The 18,150-nt window shown below is 38.3% G+C and overlaps 1 protein-coding gene across 3 annotated transcripts in view; it reads left to right on the forward strand.

The window, feature by feature from the left end:
* The window catches only part of LOC126253093 (enoyl-CoA delta isomerase 2-like), a 143,939-nt gene that overhangs the window by 37,034 nt on the left and 88,755 nt on the right, over positions 1-18,150 (forward strand). For all 3 annotated transcript variants that reach the window (XM_049954196.1, XM_049954197.1, XM_049954195.1), the window contains exon 4: positions 16,452-16,572. In XM_049954196.1, coding sequence (XP_049810153.1) covers positions 16,452-16,572 — 121 coding nt within the window. The remainder of the gene's footprint in view (positions 1-16,451; positions 16,573-18,150) is intronic.

The following is an 18,150-nucleotide window of genomic DNA, read 5'->3' on the forward strand; positions in this document are numbered from 1 at the left end:
TGTTGTCCACATCAAACATCTCTTGGCACTTCTTTCAGATGGCAGACCACAGACATGAAAGTGTGGAACAGTAACTGCCAGCTGCATCTTATGGCATGAAATCCAGCAGTAGTAGTCCACAGTGATCCTAGAATACATTAAAATCACTCTCTGAACAGATGGCATTGAACGAAATTTCTTAACCACAGGCAAACCTGGATGTCTTCACACCTTTGATTCTGGTGTGAAATGCAGTATCCACATTTCATCACCAGTAACAGTTCAGTCCAGGAAATTGTCTCCTTCCTTGGCACACCACTGCAGATGATTAAGTGAAGCAATTATTTGCTTGTCTGTCATCATGTCATCCAGCTGCTTAGGCAACCATCAACATGAAACTTTCTGGCACCCTAAGGAACTGTGAACAGTGTGATAAACACTTCATTACAAAACACCAAGCCCCTGTCCAGCTTTCACCATTGCATCCACACATGAAATGTTGTCACTCAGTGATGAATGTGGTCTCCCCAAAATCTCATGTCATGCAAATCTTCATGGTCTTTTGTGAACTCAAACCACCACCACCACCTCACACTTCTCAAATCGAGACACTTTTCCCCATAGTTGGGCTGCATTTCCCTGCAGATTTCAATGCAGTTTCATGCTTTTCTACACAATAAAGAATCACATTTTATTGCACATATACCACAGAGTTGTGAAACACAACTTCCATGGTCAACAACTGACGACAGTGCAATGCTGTGGAGCTACTGTCAGATAAAGCCAGTCTATTTCAAGAAAGGTCCACCACTGGGAATGGATTTGTTGACTTTGTGTTTACAGGCAACACAGACTGATAACTGCCACAACTTGAGATGCCACTTTTCTTATGAACTGGAATAACTCTCAGATATTTAAGTGTTATTGGGAACTGGGCCTGCAGTATGCATTTATTCAGTGCATATGTAAGCAGCTTTACTAAATGAATTACACAGAGGTGACAAAAGTCGTGGGATACCTCCTAATATTGTGTCAAACCTCCTTTTATCTGGCATAGAGCAGCAACTCGACGTGGCATGGACTCAACAAAGTCTTGCAAGTCCTCTGTGGAAATAGACCATGCTGCCTCTATAGCTGTCCTTAAGTGAGGAACTGTTGCCAGTGTGGGATTTTGTGCATGAACTGACCTCTCAATTATGCTGCTCCATAAATGTTCAATGGGACATGTCTGGGTGGCCAAACCATCCACTCAAACTGTCCAGAACGTTCTTCAAACCAGCTGTGAACAATTGTGGCCCGGTGACATGGCACATTGTCATACATAAAAATTCCTTAGTTGTTTGGGAACATGAAGTCCATGGATGGCTGCAAATGGTCTCCAAGCAGCCTAACATCCACAGGATCCAGTCCTTTCCATGTAAATGCAGCTGTGCCGTTATGGAGCCATCATCAGCTTGCACAGAGCCTTGTTGAAAGCTTGGGTCAATGGCTTTGCAGGTTCTACACCAGACTCATACCCTACCATCAGCTCTTACCAATTGGGATCAGGACTCATCTGATCAGGCCATGGTTTTTCAATCCTCTAGCATCCAACCGATATGGTCACAAGCCCAAGAAAGGCATTGTAGATGATGTCGTGCTGATAACAAAGGCACTCGTGTCATTCGTCTGCTGCCATAGGCCATTAATGCCAAATTTTGCCACACTGTCCTAACGGATATGTTTGTTGTAAATCTCTCATTGATTTCTGTGGTTATTTCATGCAGTGTTGCTTGTCTGTTATCAATGACAACTCTACACAAACGCTGCTGCTCGTAGGCATTAAATGAAGGCTGTTGGCAAATGCATTGTCCATGGTGAGAAGTTAAGCCTGAGATACGGTATTCTCGGCACACTGTTGACACTGTAGATCATGGAGTACTGAATTACCTACTAATTTCCAAAATTGAATGACCTATGCATCTAGCTCCAACTATCGTTCTGTGTTCCACATCTATTAATTCCTGTTGTGCAGCCATAATCATATTGGAAACCTTTCCACATGACTCACCTAATTACTGATGACAGCTCTGCCAATGCGCTGCCCTTTTATATTTTTTGTGCGCAATACTACTACCATCTGTATATGTGCATATACACTAGCCCATGACTTTTGTCACGTCAGTGTAATTCACATTTTAACATTGCTGAATTTAATCTACAAGCATCAGTATGGCACTGAAGCCATTTTTCAATTTTTTTCAGCATTTTGAAAGCATCTTGCACATCAGTAAGCTAAAGCTAAAGATAATTTTTGGCTCTGCAATGTTTTACAAAAAGTGCTTGTAGTCTACAATTATGTTGTGAGAGTTGCATGACCATCTTGTTACCTCATAGGCTGGTTGGACAGCTGATAATCATAAGGCTTCTGCTCCGAGTGCCTGAAAAAATGACGAGGTCATTCATGAAACATTGTGGACCGAATGGAATCATCAAGTTGGATGGAAATCTGAAAACATACTATCAGTCAGTCATGCCAAAATAACATCAGAAAGCACATTTTCCAGTCTTTTATCACCAGAAGAGTACAATTAATTGTATTACTGCTTAGGTTTATAATGCCACAGTCCTTTTTACACATACACCACAGAATTCTTGTGGTCTGTATCTAGAATCTGCCATCTCTTTCTACCCCCTTCTCCCCTCCACAGAATCATTCAGCATGGTTGATTCCAGGTATCTGCTAAACAAAAGTTATTACATGTGTGTAGTAATTCCTCTTACTTCTTACACTTTAGGCTAATCGACAACCATTGTTACTAGTAGCAGTGTTATCATTCTGATGCTGGAACAATTTGCTCATATGATTGTTTTCTTTTCTTCTTCTTCGCGGATGGATCACTTAGGACCACACGTAATCAGCATTTGTTGGCCTTCCTTTTCGCCCAGTATTCCTTCATAAACAACGAATGGGCTAGCTTTCGTTGCATAGACCATGTATGTCGGTTAGTTTTTCTCTCTTCTTCCTCAAAACCCCGTGTGTTTGTGATTTTTCTGATTTCATTTCTATCATGTAGATTTGGAGACCCTAATTCTCTCAGGTCTTTTTCCATCTGTTTGTACCAGTTCGGTCTTGTAGTTTTGTTCTTTAAAAATGTATGGATTTTGTGCGTTAACCTGTTTGAGTCCATTCTTTCTAAGTGCCCCATGAATTGGATTCTTCTCATGCACATTGTGTCTGTTATTTTGGAGATATTTTTATATATTTCTGCATTGGGTTTTGGATAATGTACCCCATCTTTAGTTCTTGGTCCTAGGATTTTCCTCATTATCTTACGTTCTTTCACTTCTAATTCCTCTTTCAGTGTTCTGTGTTGAAGGTTTAGTGTCTCAGATGCGTAGAGAGCTTCGGGTCTAATTACTGTTGTGTAGTGTCGTATTTTGAAGTTCCACAAGACTCTTTTTGTTGTAAATGTTTTTTGTTAACTGAAACGCCGTCTCCATTTTCTGGACTCTTGATCTGACAGATTTCTTTTCATTACAATTTTCTGCAATCAATTCACCTAAATATTTAAATTCTTTTACTCGAGAGATGTAGTTATTACCAATTTTGAGATCAGAAGGTGCATCTTTGACGTCAGTCATAAATTTTGTTTTTTCAAATGAAATTTGTAATCCTATTTTTGCTGCCTGTTCTTGTAATAATTCTAGCTGTTTCTGTGCATCAGTAATGTCTTGTGCGATCAGTGCCATGTCATCAGCAAATGCTAAACAGTGTAATTCTATGCCCTTATGTCTTGGTCCCAGTCTGTGTGCTGGTGCACCTGCTTTTTTCCATTCTCTAACAACTTTTTCAAGAGCACAATTGAAGAGCACTGGGGACAGTACATCCCCTTGTTGTACTCCTGTGTCTATTTCAAATTCTGTGCTCAATTCTCCCATAAATTTTACTTTGGATTTGGTCTCCGTGAGTGTTTCTTTTTATGATGTTTGCTGTCTTTTGATCTAGTCCAAATTCTGCTAATACTTCAAAAAGGGATTCTCGGTCTATACTGTCATATGCTTTTTTAAAGTCGACAAACGTGATGACATAACTTTTGTTTGAAGTACTATGTAAATATTTCATTGAGTTTTTCAAGTTAAGGATCTGTTCTACGCAAGATCGACCTTTTCTGAACCCACCTTGGTATTCGCCTAGTTTTGAATCCAGCTGAGGTTCTGCGCGGTTTAGTAGGGCTTTAGACAGAATTTTGTATGTTATTGACAATAAAGAGATTCCACGATAGTTGTTGGGGTCTGTTTTACTTCCTTTTTTGTACAGAGGATGTATGATTGCAGTCTTCCAATCTGTGGGGATTTTTTCAGTTTTCCAGATTTCATGTATAATTTCTTTGAGTTTTGCAATAAGATTTTCTCCTGCATTTTTCCATAATTCTGCGGTGATTTGGTCTTCTCCTGATGCTTTGTTATTTTTCAGTGACTGAATTATCTCTTTAATCTCTTGTAAACTTGGTGGCTTTGAGTCTGGGTTTCGTTGTGTACGATGGAACTCAAATTTTTCTGCAGGCTTTTCACAATTCAGTAATTTAGAAAAGTATTTTGCAAGAATTTCACAGTTTTCGGTGTTGGTATGAGCAATTTCCCCATGGTCATTTTTGAACTGGAGTGATGGAGGAGAGTACTTTGTTAATTTTTGTTTGAATACTTTGTAGAAATTTCGGGAATTGTTTTTCTTGAAATCATTTTCTATGTTTTGCAATTTTTTGTCTTCGTGTTGTTTACGGACTGTTCATATTGCTTTTGTGACTGTTTTCCTGGTATCTTTGAGATCTTCCAGGGTCTTTTGATTTTTGTTGCACAACCAATTTTGCCACGCCTGTTGTCTGAGATTTATCAGCTGGTCACACTCATCTGTCCACCATGGGTGTTTACGTGTTCTTGTTTGTGGTGCTATAGTTTCAGCTGCATTTAAAAGTCCTGCTTGCAGTTGTTGCCAATTTTGTGGTTTTAAATATTGCGTTTCTTTTGTAAATTGTTCATTGCCATTTATCTTTTGTACATCACATTTACGGTGTGGAGATTTCTTAGTGAATTTTTTTTTTTATGGAATGACATCTAGGGAGAATTTTGTTGGGTAATGGTCGGAATCTAGGTCTGGTCCATTAAGGACTTTAAGTTTCATGATTTCTACTGTATTTACGTGGGAGATCATTACATGATCCAACTGATATTCACCTAGTAATGGATTAGGTGAGATCCAAGTTTTCGTTTTCGAGGCTCTTTTTTTGAAAAACGTTGATTTGAAAAATCGGTCATGGTTTTTGCAGATTTCAATGAGTCACATGCCATTCCGGTTGGTCTGTGTATGCCCTGACCATTTACCTACCCAATATCGATATTTCTTTTCTTTACTGATTTGTGCATTGAAATCGCCCATAAGGATTTTGACATGGTTATTTGGGATTTTTTGGAAGACATTATCTAATTGGTTCCAGAATTCTTCTACTTCTATTTTGTTTTTGTTAGTGATGTTAGTTGGTGCATGTCCGTTGATTAGGGTGTATATCTTATTAGCTGATTTTATTGTCATCGTGGAGAGTCGACCCGAGTAAGATTTGAAAGTTGCGACTGGATCAAGTATTGATGTATCTACTATAAATCCAGTTCCAAATTGTGGACAATTTGCCATGGCTCGTTTTCCAGGTTTTCCTTTGTATATCCTGTATCCTTCCGAATCAAAAGGATTTTCATCTGTATATCGTGATTCCTGAAATGCAATAATTTTGATTTTACGTTCTCTGGATTTGTCCAGGATGTTTTTTAGTTTTCCCATTTTTAAGAGAGAATTTACATTAAATGTTGTTAGCCAAATTCTAGATTTTGGTTTGATTTTCTTATTACGGGGTTTTGAGGTACTCCGATTTACCTCCATGCACACTTCTGTGGTCTCCCCAGAATCCGAATAGACCACTTGCGGTTTTTCAACCGTGGGATTTGACCCACTGGGGTAATTTGTCTTTGAAGGTGCTGTATCCATGTTGATTTAATTGGACTGGGTTTGTGACTGAAATTGAGATTCAGTCTGGTTAAGCTCAGAGTTCCACTTCTGAGTTTTATAGATCAGCCGCCACTAACATGTGGAACAGAAGCTGTAGGGTTACCGCCACTAACCGGTGGAACCGTCGTGCCCTTTGTCCAAATAACCTTGGACGATAGCTTTTATAGTATCCCAAAAAGCAAGGTTGCCTCTTCTGCCAGTTCCGCCGTACCGATGATCTTCATCTCTGCCTTCACTGCCGTTGAGGTCTTCACCGTGTCCCTGGCAAGGGGCCCTCACGAGGTACTATCATCCGGGCCAGGTGAACCAAGGTCTTTTTTATGAGGTGTTACTCCTCCCCCTACTCCTTTTTCAACCGGGCTTGGGACCGGCTATGGTGAAGTTGTTTTATTATTATTATTATTATTATTATTATTATTCCCATTCCCATTTGGGCCCTACTGAATCACACGGCATGCAACAATGGGCATTTTTGGACTTTTTTTTTAGCTTTCTTATGTGCCTATATTACTTTCATTCATTTAAAATGGGATCTTTTTCAATGATCAGACCCCACTGTTCCGGTCTTGTTGGGGGTTTTCTGCATGCTAACTGCACAGTTATGGATTTTATGCCTGAAATTATTTCTGTATGTTATGTCAAATTGTTTAATCCCCGCTTCCTTCAGGTTTTCTTTACTGACTGAGCCATTTTATTGTTTCAGTTTTTTCCTTACTGTGAGTTTTGTAGAATTCCACACCCCGTCTAGTTACTCTGGTTGGTTCCGTTCTTTCAACATTCCCATAGGATTTTAGCCTCCTTATTTCCATATCTGAATACTTGTTGGTATACTTTTCGATTTCTTTGTTTGCTCTTGATCTGTAAGTCCCCTTTTTAGCGTGATTTGGACCTAAAGGTTTCCTGATTATTTTGTATGCTCTCTTTTAGAGCTCTTCCATGCACTGTAGTTATCAGTTTGAGGTGTATTTTTTGTTGTAGATTCTTTCTTAAGTCTGAAAGTTGTTTTTGTTTTGTGACAGTGAATTTGGTAACCATTATTTTCCAGGTGAATTACCTGCATCGTTTGACCTAAATATTTGAAGTGAGAAACACTCTAAAATGCCTGTATTTAGTTTTTAGAATTTTGGTTCCAGCTGCTGCTAGACATTTGTTTTGTTTTTGCAAATGATATTTGGAGCCCTACTCTATCTGCTGTTTCTGTAAGACTATATTTTTTGTTTGTGTGCTGTTTGACTGTTCCAACATAGATTTGCCACGCCATCTACAGAAGCTAAGCAGTCTACACTAATTTGATCGATTCATGAATTTTAAGCTCCAATTTTAGTTTCTGCCACTCTTGAATTACATTTTCTAAGAGACATTTATGGTGAAATTTTTTTCTTTGGGCTCAGGAGAATTTAGAAGGTTTTTTAAAAAATTGCAAAGTTGTCTGCCAATTGGCCCTTTTCCTCCTTGAAACAAAGATCTTGTTTTACAAGTTTTATAAAAGCCCAGACTTGTATTTGAAGTCATCTTCAGATTCACAGGATTAACTTTTCTTGTACTGACTTTTTGTTTGTCTAATTAATTAATTTTCAAGTTTCTTTTCTAGTTGCCAGGAACATGCAGTGCATTTTCTGACTTTTTATTACTGTGCATTTTGAATGCCTTGTGTTGGGATTTTACTTCCCGTTCACAATCTTCACTCCATCAAGGCCTTTTTCTGCATTTGTAAAAGAATTTGGTTTTGTTTAGGTTTGATAAGTTCATGTTTGTGTTGTTCCACATTTTATGCTTGCATTTTGCCCAGTTCATTTTCAAATAGCACTGGTTGGATTTTACTAATATTAAATTTTGGCATTACCGGCCAGTTCCAAATTGGAGCAAATATTGACGCAGATCACTTGTAATTTAGATGAAAATAAATTTAAAACCCCCAAAATTTGCACCTTTGTATACTTGAACATTGCTGTGTGTGTGTGTGTGTGTGTGTGTGTGTGTGTGTGTGTGTGTGTGTGTGTTTAATGGGTTGACATAAATTTGTGACTGAAAATTTCTAGGCAGTTCTACCAGTCTCTTTCCATTTTGATTGATGCATCTGTGTAGAAGTAAGTCACCAGTTGTTTTCCAGAATTTTCTGTCTTTCCCTTACTGGACATTAAAATTGCCCAATAGGATTTTCATGTGATTTTGTCTAGTTTCAGACATTGTATTTTCTACCATCTCCCATGACTTATTTACTTTTCCTGGGTCTGCTTTATTTCCTTGGTTATCGGTAATATGTGCATTAATTATTATGTGCATTTTATTTTTAGATTTCAAGGAAATTGTCATTAATCAGTTGTTCACAGGCTTTACTTTGATTACGGAATGAAGAATGTCGTGATCTGAGAATGGAATCAAAGATTTTTTGTATGTTTTAATTTTACCGAGCGAGGTGGCGCAGTGGTTAGCACACTGGACTCGCATTTGGGAGGACGACGGTTCAATCCCGTCTCCGGCCATCCTGATTTAGGTTTTCCGTGATTTCCCTAAATCGCTTCAGGCAAATGCCGGGATGGTTCCTTTGAAAGGGCACGGCCAATTTCCTTCCCCATCCTTCCCTCACCCGAGCTTGCGCTCCATCTCTAATGACCTCGTTGTCGATGGGACATTAAACACTAATCTCCTCCTCCTCCTCCTCCTATGTTTTAATTTTGAACAATTTTGATTTTTTCATCTGACGGACTTGATTTTTATATGGCTAAAATTTTAATTTTTTGTATCTGAAGTGTTTCTCCAGATTTTCCTGGCTTTAGAAGAAGTTAATGTTGACTGTGGCAAAGCAAGTTTTGATTTTGGTCTTGAGTTGACTACAGGACTCAAATTTCCTCTTATCTGGGGTATAATGTCTCAGCCTAGTCTCTCCACAATCTGACAAAATTATTGTGTCACTGCTGGCATGGAATGTTTACCTCCTGAGATAATTTTGTGATTACTAAAATAATTTTTGAACTCATGGTAGGAACAGAGTGGTCCACCTTATTCTAATGAAAATAATCAGTCATGATCAGAAATGATGTTTTAATTCATTACTGGCGACAAGTTTCAGTCTTAGAATGAGACCATATGGCAGTTGGATTTTTGTAAATTTTTATATTTATCTTGCGTGGAGCTCAGAACTAAAATATCAATGATGTAAAACAGTTCGATGCAACTCTTGAAAATTCTCAAGAATTTTGACTTTCAAGTTTTCTGAGCATCTTTAATACCCTAAAGCAATGTCTATTTTTTGACAGGCAGAACAGCTCTGTGATAAGGTGCTCACTAGCGACATTAGGGTCATCGTTTTGAGCCCTGATCAATGCCTATTTTTAAACAAAGGCGCATGTCCTGTGAGCATTTCTGTGAAGCATATAATACATAAAAATGGAAAAAATAAGTAGTGCTCAAAACCAGTAATCACTGGTTTTTTTGCCCCCCCCCACCCTCACCCCCTCACACACACGCACACATCCCGTTCAATTCAAATACCTCTTCATTTAAATATAAAATTCATGGGACTAATTAACACATGCCATTATCATGTTTATGGGTGGGAAATGCAGATCATCTTATTGCTAAATACGTGTCACACACAAAAATATGGTTTTCGTTGCAAATACAAATTCTTAACTACCAATCTTTTATGAAAAATTGTTAATGAAGACTGTTTAAATTTAAAAAAGGCAATTAATTTTTTAGATCTTTATGTACTTTATGCTTCACTGACATGCTCGTGCAACACGCATCATCATCGTCATCAGTGTTCTGCCCTATGGGAAGTCTTCACTTATAGCTGTCCATGTCGTCCTGTCATTTGCTACCTTCTTTGTTTTCTCATCATTGATTCCTATCCTTATACCATCCACCATGTCCTTTTCTTCTTCCATTCACAATTGCTTCCATTGCATCCATTAGTAAACAATCACTTCTGATCCAGTATCTAAGCCAACTGTTTCCTCTCCTCTCTTCCCCCATTCTTATCAGAACCACCTCATTTCTCACTTTGTCTACTCATTTTATGCATACCATTCTCCTCCAAATCCACATCTCAAATGCTTCTATTCTTCTTTTTTCCTCTTACCTTAGTGTCCTTGTCTCAGCTCTGTTTCATGCCGCAATTCATATGAAGTACTTCACCTGTCTATTTCTCAAGTCCTTGTCCATGCATCCACATAGAAGCCTCCTCTTCTTACTAAATGCCTCCTTGACTATTGCCATAAGTTTTCACATCCTTATTACATCTCATGTTGTCCATAATAACGGTTCCCAGGTATCTGAAAGCATTAGCCTGTTCTATATCTTCCTGCCCTGACTTTATAGATCTTGTTACTTTTCTTGCACGTATCACCATACATTTTGTCTCCTTGTTATTAATTCTCATTCCAAATTCCTCACGGGTCTTATTTAATTGTTTAGCACTCCAATTTTAGTTCTTTCATGCTCTGCCAGTAACACCATATCACATGCAAATCAAATACATTCTATCCTCCTACTACCAACCCACACTCCTCTATTTTGTTTTAAACATTTCTTAATAACATGCTCCAAATATATGTAAAACAGTGTTGGGAAGAGGCAGTAGCATTGCCTCACTTCTGATGCAATTGTGCTTTCCTCTATCATCCCATTCCCAACCTGTACTTGTGTTTTCTGTTGAAGGTATAAGTATTAAATCAGTCTTCTATCTCTCCAGTGGATACCATTCTTCCTTAGAATGTCCATTAATTTATTCCACTGTTCGCTGTCAAAGGCTTTCTCCAAGTCAATGAAAACAGTATAAACTTCTCTTCTTCTTTCAATGTATCTCACACCTATAATTCTCAGTAGTCCAATTGCACCTCTTGTACCTTTTCCTCTTCTAAATCCATACTGTTCCTGTGCATACTTTTTTCCAGTCTTCCATTTATCACCATTAAAAAAGGAATGAGTCTTTCCTTCTCATCCAGCCCAATAAAGTCTCCCTTGATGTGGGGTTTTGGGTGACTTCTGAACTGTACCCCTTTCCCTAGACCTCTCCAGTCCTTTTCCGTCATCCCTCTTTCTTCCCCTTCAACTCTTCTGGCAGAAAAAAAGAGCCACTGGCTCCACAAGCTTGTAAAAGTTAAACCTTTCTGTGTGTGTGTGTGTGTGTGTGTGTGTGTGTGTGTTTTCTCTTGCCACCACTTGGTGAGTAGATTTTTTATTTATCTACAATAACTGATTATTTTCATTGTTGATAAAAGCTTTTGTTGCATGAGAAATCAAACTTATAGTTCTAAAATCCTCACATTTCTTGGCATTCCTTTTCATCTCTGTTATTGTTACTGCTGAGAGAGTTACCCGGCCATTCGCCTTTTTCATATGTATTATTACGTAGACATGGTAACTCTTTCATTACACTACTCATATGTCTCTTAAACAACTCTGCTGGTAATCCATCAATTCCACTTACTTTATCATTCATCTCTCTTAAAGCCCTTAATACTTCTCATTCCAAGACACAGTATCCTTTGTCTTCTTCTATAATTCTAGTGTCCTCTTCTAATTCAATATCGTTTGGGTCTTGATCAGCCTCATATAGGCACTATACATATGCTTGCTACCTTCCCAATGCTTCCTCTGATTTATGAACCATAGTACAATCACTTCTTTCTATTCCCATACTTATCCTGCTTTTCTTTGCTTCAAAGACTAGGTTAGCAGCTAATGTATACATAAATCACATTTTTCTTCCTTTTCTAGTTTCTCTATTTCTTTACAGCCCTCTTTCATCCATCTTTTCCTTGCCTGTGCTGTTTCTCTCTTTAATTCATTATTCAGCTTTTGTCCACTCTTTTTCCATCCTCATTTCCTACTGTCTTTTATTTCCTAATTTCTTCCATTTTATCTGGCATTGTCTTTATTACCCATTCTTCCCACAGAACCCTTAAGGTTTCATCATTCTCTTCCATTTCTTGTTTGTTCTCTCTTCATTGGGCACTTTTGTCACATTTTGACATAAATGTGTTCTCCTACTCAGCATCCTTACCTTCTTCCTTTAATTTCTCTAGGTAAAATTTCTCTTTTAGTTTTCTTCCTCTCATTCTCTTCAATCTTACTAGCAAGTCCTCCATGACCAAGTTGTATTCTGAATCTGTGTCTGCTCCAGGGTATGCTCTGGCATTCTTTAGGTAGTTTTTGTACCTATTATGATACACTTCTGGCCATTAAAATTGCTACACCATGAAGAAATGCAGATGATAAACGGGTATTCATTGGACAAATATGTCATACTAGAACTGACATGTGATTATATTTTCACGCAATTTGAGTGTAGATCCTGAGAAATCAGTACCTAGAACAACCACCTCTGGTCATAATAACGGCCTTGATACGCCTGGGCATTGAGCCATACAGAGCTTGGATCGTGTGTACAGGTACAGCTGCCCATGCAGCTTCAACACGATACCACAGTTCGTCAAGAGTAGTGACTGGCATATTGTGACAAGCCAGTTGCTCGGCCACCATTAACCAGATGTTTTCAATTGGTGAGAGATCTGGAGAATGTGCTCGCCAGGGCAACAGTCGAACATTTTCTGTATCCAGAAAGGCCTGTACAGGACTTGCAACATGCGATCGTGCATTATCCTGCTGAAATGTAGGGTTTCGCAGGGATCGAATGAAGGGTAGAGCCACAGATCGTAACACTTCCAAAATGTAACCTCTACTATTCAAAGTGCCGTCAATGCGAACAAGAGGTGACCAAGACGTGTAACTAATGGCACCCCATACCATCACGCCAGGTGATACGCCAGTAATGCGATGACAAATACACGCTTCCAATGTGCGTTCACCGTGATGTCACCAAACACAGATGCGACCATCACGATGCTGTAAACAGAAGCTGGATTCATCTGAAAAAATGACGTTTTGCCATTCGCGCACCCAGCTTTGTCATTGAGTACACCATTGCAGATGCTCCCGTTTGAGATGCAGCATCAAGGATAACCGCAGCCATGGTCTCCGAGCTGATAGTCCATGCTGCTGCAAATGTCATCGAACTGTTCGTGCAGATGATTGTTGTCTTGCAAACATCCCCATCTGTTGACTCAGGGATCGAGACGTGGCTGCACGATCTGTTACAGCCATGCAGATAAGATGCCTCTCATCTCGACTGCTAGTGATACGAGGCCATTGGGATCCAGCACGGCATTCCGTATTACCCTCCTGAATGCACCGATTCCATATGCTGCCAACAGTCATTGGATCTCGACCAATGCGAGCAGCAATGTCGCGATACGATAAACTGCAATTGCGATAGGCTACAATCCGACCTTTATCAAAGTTGGAAACGTGATGGTACGCATTTCTCCTCCTTACACAAGGCATCACAACAACGTTTCACCAGGCAACGCCGGTCAACTGCTGTTTGTGTATGAGAAATCAGTTGGAAACGTTCCTCGTGTCAGCACGTTATAAGTGTTGCCACCGGCGCCAATCTTGTGTGAATACTCTGAAAAGCTAATCATTTGCATATCACAGCATCGTCTTCCTGTTGGTTAAATTTCGCATCTGTAGCACATCATCTTCGTGGTGTAGCAATTTTAATGGCCAGTAGTGTATAATCAGTTTTGTATTTGTCATCATTTGACCTAGACATCCATGTATATCTTTGTCTTCTGTGGTGTTCTGTGTGTTTCCAATAACAAGAGAGTATTCTCAGAAGAAATTAACCAGCCCTTCACCCCCATCATTTCTGTTTCCCAGCCCAAATCTTCCAAACACTCCCTCTCCTACCATTTAGTTCAAATCCCTCATTACAATGATGCAGGCATTTCTTTTTTTCTTTATCCATAATTTCTTCAATCTTTCCGTAATATTCCTCCACTTCCTCATCAGTGAGTGACTTGTTGTCTTGTTTATTTATTTTAAAATGACATCCCTCTTCTCGCCTCCTAATGTCATCATCATCATCATCATCATCATCATCAGTCTTTCATCTATGTACTCCACTTTCAATACGTTATTCATCAGCCACTTTTCTATCACAATTGCCATGTCATAGCTGCCAATCTTCTCCCTGCCCAAGCAAAACAATTTGTACTCTCCACTATCCAACTCTCCCTAACTCCCCCTTATAATTTCACATGTACCTAATACATACAGTCTATTCCTCATAATTTCCTGTTTGGCATTTTCCAGCTTGCCAGCCTGCAATAATGTGAGCACATTTGATGGTTCCTATCTTTAACTTCCCTTCTCTCTTTCTACTCTCTTTCCTCTTTCCTCTTTCCTTTTTCATCCTCCTCCAGCAACTCTGTATTTGATCTCGATGTAATCCCCGGAGATATGATTAAGGGGAAGTTTTGCCTCACCCATACCATCTGTTTTCTGGGGAAAAGTAATGTGGTAGTATCATGTTGCTTTCCATATAGGTAGATGGTTGCCCAGCCACATTCAGCTGCTCAGTATGAGTCAGACTATAGTGATTAGAGAATTTCTGTGTAAATTCTAGAACCAATCAGCCTTCTACCATCTTGAACACATGGTACTCTAGATACGAGTGTGGGATGGTAAAATCCTACCTACTGCGTGTCACATGTTTGTGTGTGCAGGTTTAAAGTCAGTCATGAGAAGAAAATAGACACGGCAGCCGAACGACACTGACAAGTACTTGTTGGGCAATCCATAGATGATTTAGAGGAAGAACCATGGAGTTTTTTTGCAGCTCTGTGCCTATTGTGTCATTGACTATTGTTATGTGAAAGAAGAACAGTTGAAAAAGTGATCTTGTAAACTCTCAATCCAGCCTTGGTAGAAGCAAGACCTTTTTTATGATTCATGTGATCTAGAGTCATGGTTATTAAGCCAACTCTCTTATAAATGTAATTAAATTTGTTTCTGACGTTGGATGGAGCGAGTGATTTACAGGAAGTCGTATATGTATGTGGAAAGTGAGAATTTTATTATGTATGGAGTCCGAATATATTGTTGGTTGACAAAAAGTAAAGTTTGTGTATCTACTTATTTCACAAGTAGAGAGAGAGGCTTAATTATTCCCGTACCTAGCGTCATCCTACGGAGAAGAAACCAAGAGAGTTTTCCAGCAGCCAGCTAGCCAGCCAAGAAGATCGGCTGTGAATCTCAAGTAAGTCACCTCATATAAAAGAAATGGGAAGTTTGTAGGTCTATGTCTCTCTCTAAATCACCATCAAAACTGTTAGAAGACACTAGTTGTTGCCACCTCTCTGCGAATAGATTCTATGGTTTTCCTGTTCTGTCCTCAATGCCATACCAAAGTCCACCTTCTTGGGCCGATAGAAAAGAAAACAGAAGCAGCCTGACACAAGTAATGTTAGACTTAGCTAAGGGCCCATGTGTTTTCCATCTACATACTCCCCAGAAGGGAGCCCCCTAGGGAGACAACTCTTTGTCTGGTCTCTCATCTACTGACCAATCTGGCATGGGTGACCCTACAGGGAGCATAGCTTCCACCAGCATAGCTCAGTGGATCATTGAGGCACACAACTTTGCAATCAACGTCAAGGTGATAGTTCATGAGGAGCATCATTGTTTTAAAAGGTACCACGGCTGAGAATCGAACCAGGACCATCCATGAGACAGATGAGCATCCTATCACAGAGCCATGTGGCCTATTGAAAATATGACCTTTCTTTAGTATATTAAAAAACACTTGGAAAACTTAAAAAAGTCGATTTTTTGATAAATGTTTGAGCTACAACGAACTGCTTTGGGGGATTGATATTTGAGTTCCAAATTTCAATTACCATAAATATAAAAAAGTTACAAAAAATTGATTGCTTTGTGGTCTCCTTGGTAGTAGAACATCTTCAGACCAGTGGGTGACAGCACTGATGACACATGTGAATGATGAGCAGAACTGTTGTATGTGCCAGGAGACACCAGTCATCAACTGAGCCCACCAAAATATACAACAGCTCTGCTAATTTTCTATGATTGTCACCAATGGAGTCATCCATTAGTTTGCAGATGGTCAATTGAGACAAACCAGTCACCAGTAACAAACTTAAATAATTACTTTTGTGATCATGACTGATTATTTTCATTAGATTTCTAAAATGCTCAGTTATTGTACTTGTTCATGTTATTATAAATGATGCAGTCTGTGAATGGTACGAAATTACATCTAATGTATTTTAGATATGTAACAATTGAAAGTGGCTTTGGAAAGCAAAGACAATGTATCACAGGGGTAATCTGTCAGCTAGAAGACATCTATTCTACACAGATGTTTCTTGAATACATGTATCATGTTTGCTGTGACATGATTATGCTGCAGTCAGTGGAAATTTTAGCTGTAGAGACATTGTGCTAAGGACCTAGGTATGTGTGCCTATAATAAAGATTTAATTACAAATTGCAGTTCCTGCTGTCCTTTCTCTTTACATTGGTTTTCTTCTTGCAGTTATTTTTTGCTGTGTCTTGGTTGCAGGAATATGGTTACAGCATTCATTGATTTCCCAAAAATATTGGTAGCTGTAGTGAATGGTCCTGCCATTGGTATCGCAGTAACTAAGTTGGGCCTGTGTGATGTTGTATTTGCATCTGAAAAGGTATGAAATATTAAAGTTACGGTGTGGGTTTTTCTGATTTGTTGTTAGGTGAGGGAATGCTGAAACAAAAAAGGCAAAAAGACAAATACAAATGAGATCTGAGAAAAATCACAGTAGTTGTAGAACATTTTTCACCAAATGAGTATCATTTATGTGTCATGCAAATAAAAACCCTCCACTGTCCTATGTATGTTCATTGAATATTTTATAATTGTGGTAGTTTTTATTGTTCACTTGTTTAGTTTAATTTTTGGTGGGTTCACATTAATCTTAAAGTGACATCCAAACCATCCAGTAGCAGTTAACTAAAGCTTAGTGACTCCAGCAAAATAAAATATCATCTTCATGGTGATGAAAAACTGTCTGTGGTAAACGACTCCAGAACCGCTGGTAATAATGGATGTGTCACAATAATAATGATGTTTTACTTCTTTGTATCATTTTCACACAAAAAATTTGTTTTGCCCCACTTCCATCTCCACAATATTAGTGAAAACTATAACTGATTTGTAACATTGGCATTACTTCATGCATTCTATGTGACGTCTTACATTATACACACGTCTGCAAAGAAGCTATGTATTCCAGAACTCTACATACTTTTATAAAAAAAATCAAAACTTGATATAAGTTTTCTGTTATGCAGCATTCTTCGTAATACCTTTAATAATGATTCCAGTCGATACCTCAAGGGAAAATTCACATCCTGCCCAATGACACAGACAGGTATATCAGTTCAGCAGCAGTTTGGGAAAACCCAGAACATGTCATGGTAATTGACTGTAGGAAATGTATCCAGAGCCATTTGTGACAAAATTACTAAACTATCTCTCTGTTTGCCACTATTTTCCTCACAACAGAAAATGCATTATGGCTCTTTAGTTGTAAAAGCTTGCACCAGCATTGTATTTTCAATTTGTAATGTTTCTTTCCCTTGTTAGACTGTAAATTCCCACTCAGCCTCAGAAATGTAAATTAAATCAGTGCATTTTCTTTCTTTTTGATTATTTGTGTTTTTTTTTCACAACCACTTAACAAGAATTTGCATCAGTAAAATAAATTTATATTTATCATGTTGTTAATTGCGTGAGAACATTTTTGTTGTTAAGATGTTTTTAATTTTAACAAGAGAAACTGATGACTACATACCCCCTATCTGAATAATATAAGGGTATTTTTATCATTTATATATATGTTAATTTGCAATGTTCTTTCGTTGGTTTTAAAATTCATGAATTTTAGTTTCAATAGTTCTATTGTAACTAACTATCTGATTATAGTGATTCTACCTACTTGTTGTTGTTGTTGTTGTTGTTGTCTTCAATCCAGAGACTGGTTTGCTGCAGCTTTCCATGCTATTTTATTTTATTTTATTTTATTTATTTATCCATCCGTTGACAATAAATATTGTATGGATGTTGTCAAGGGTACATGTAAGCCATTTCAAAGAAATGGGACACAAACAATATATACGTAAAAAAGTACAAAACAAAATAATACAATGAAGTTAATAATAATACAATGAAATTAATATAGCATATATACATCCCTGATTGTTATTTTAAATGCATAGTCTGT

The sequence above is a fragment of the Schistocerca nitens genome, chromosome 4, assembly GCF_023898315.1.
Source record: "Schistocerca nitens isolate TAMUIC-IGC-003100 chromosome 4, iqSchNite1.1, whole genome shotgun sequence".
Lineage (NCBI taxonomy): Eukaryota > Metazoa > Arthropoda > Insecta > Orthoptera > Acrididae > Schistocerca > Schistocerca nitens.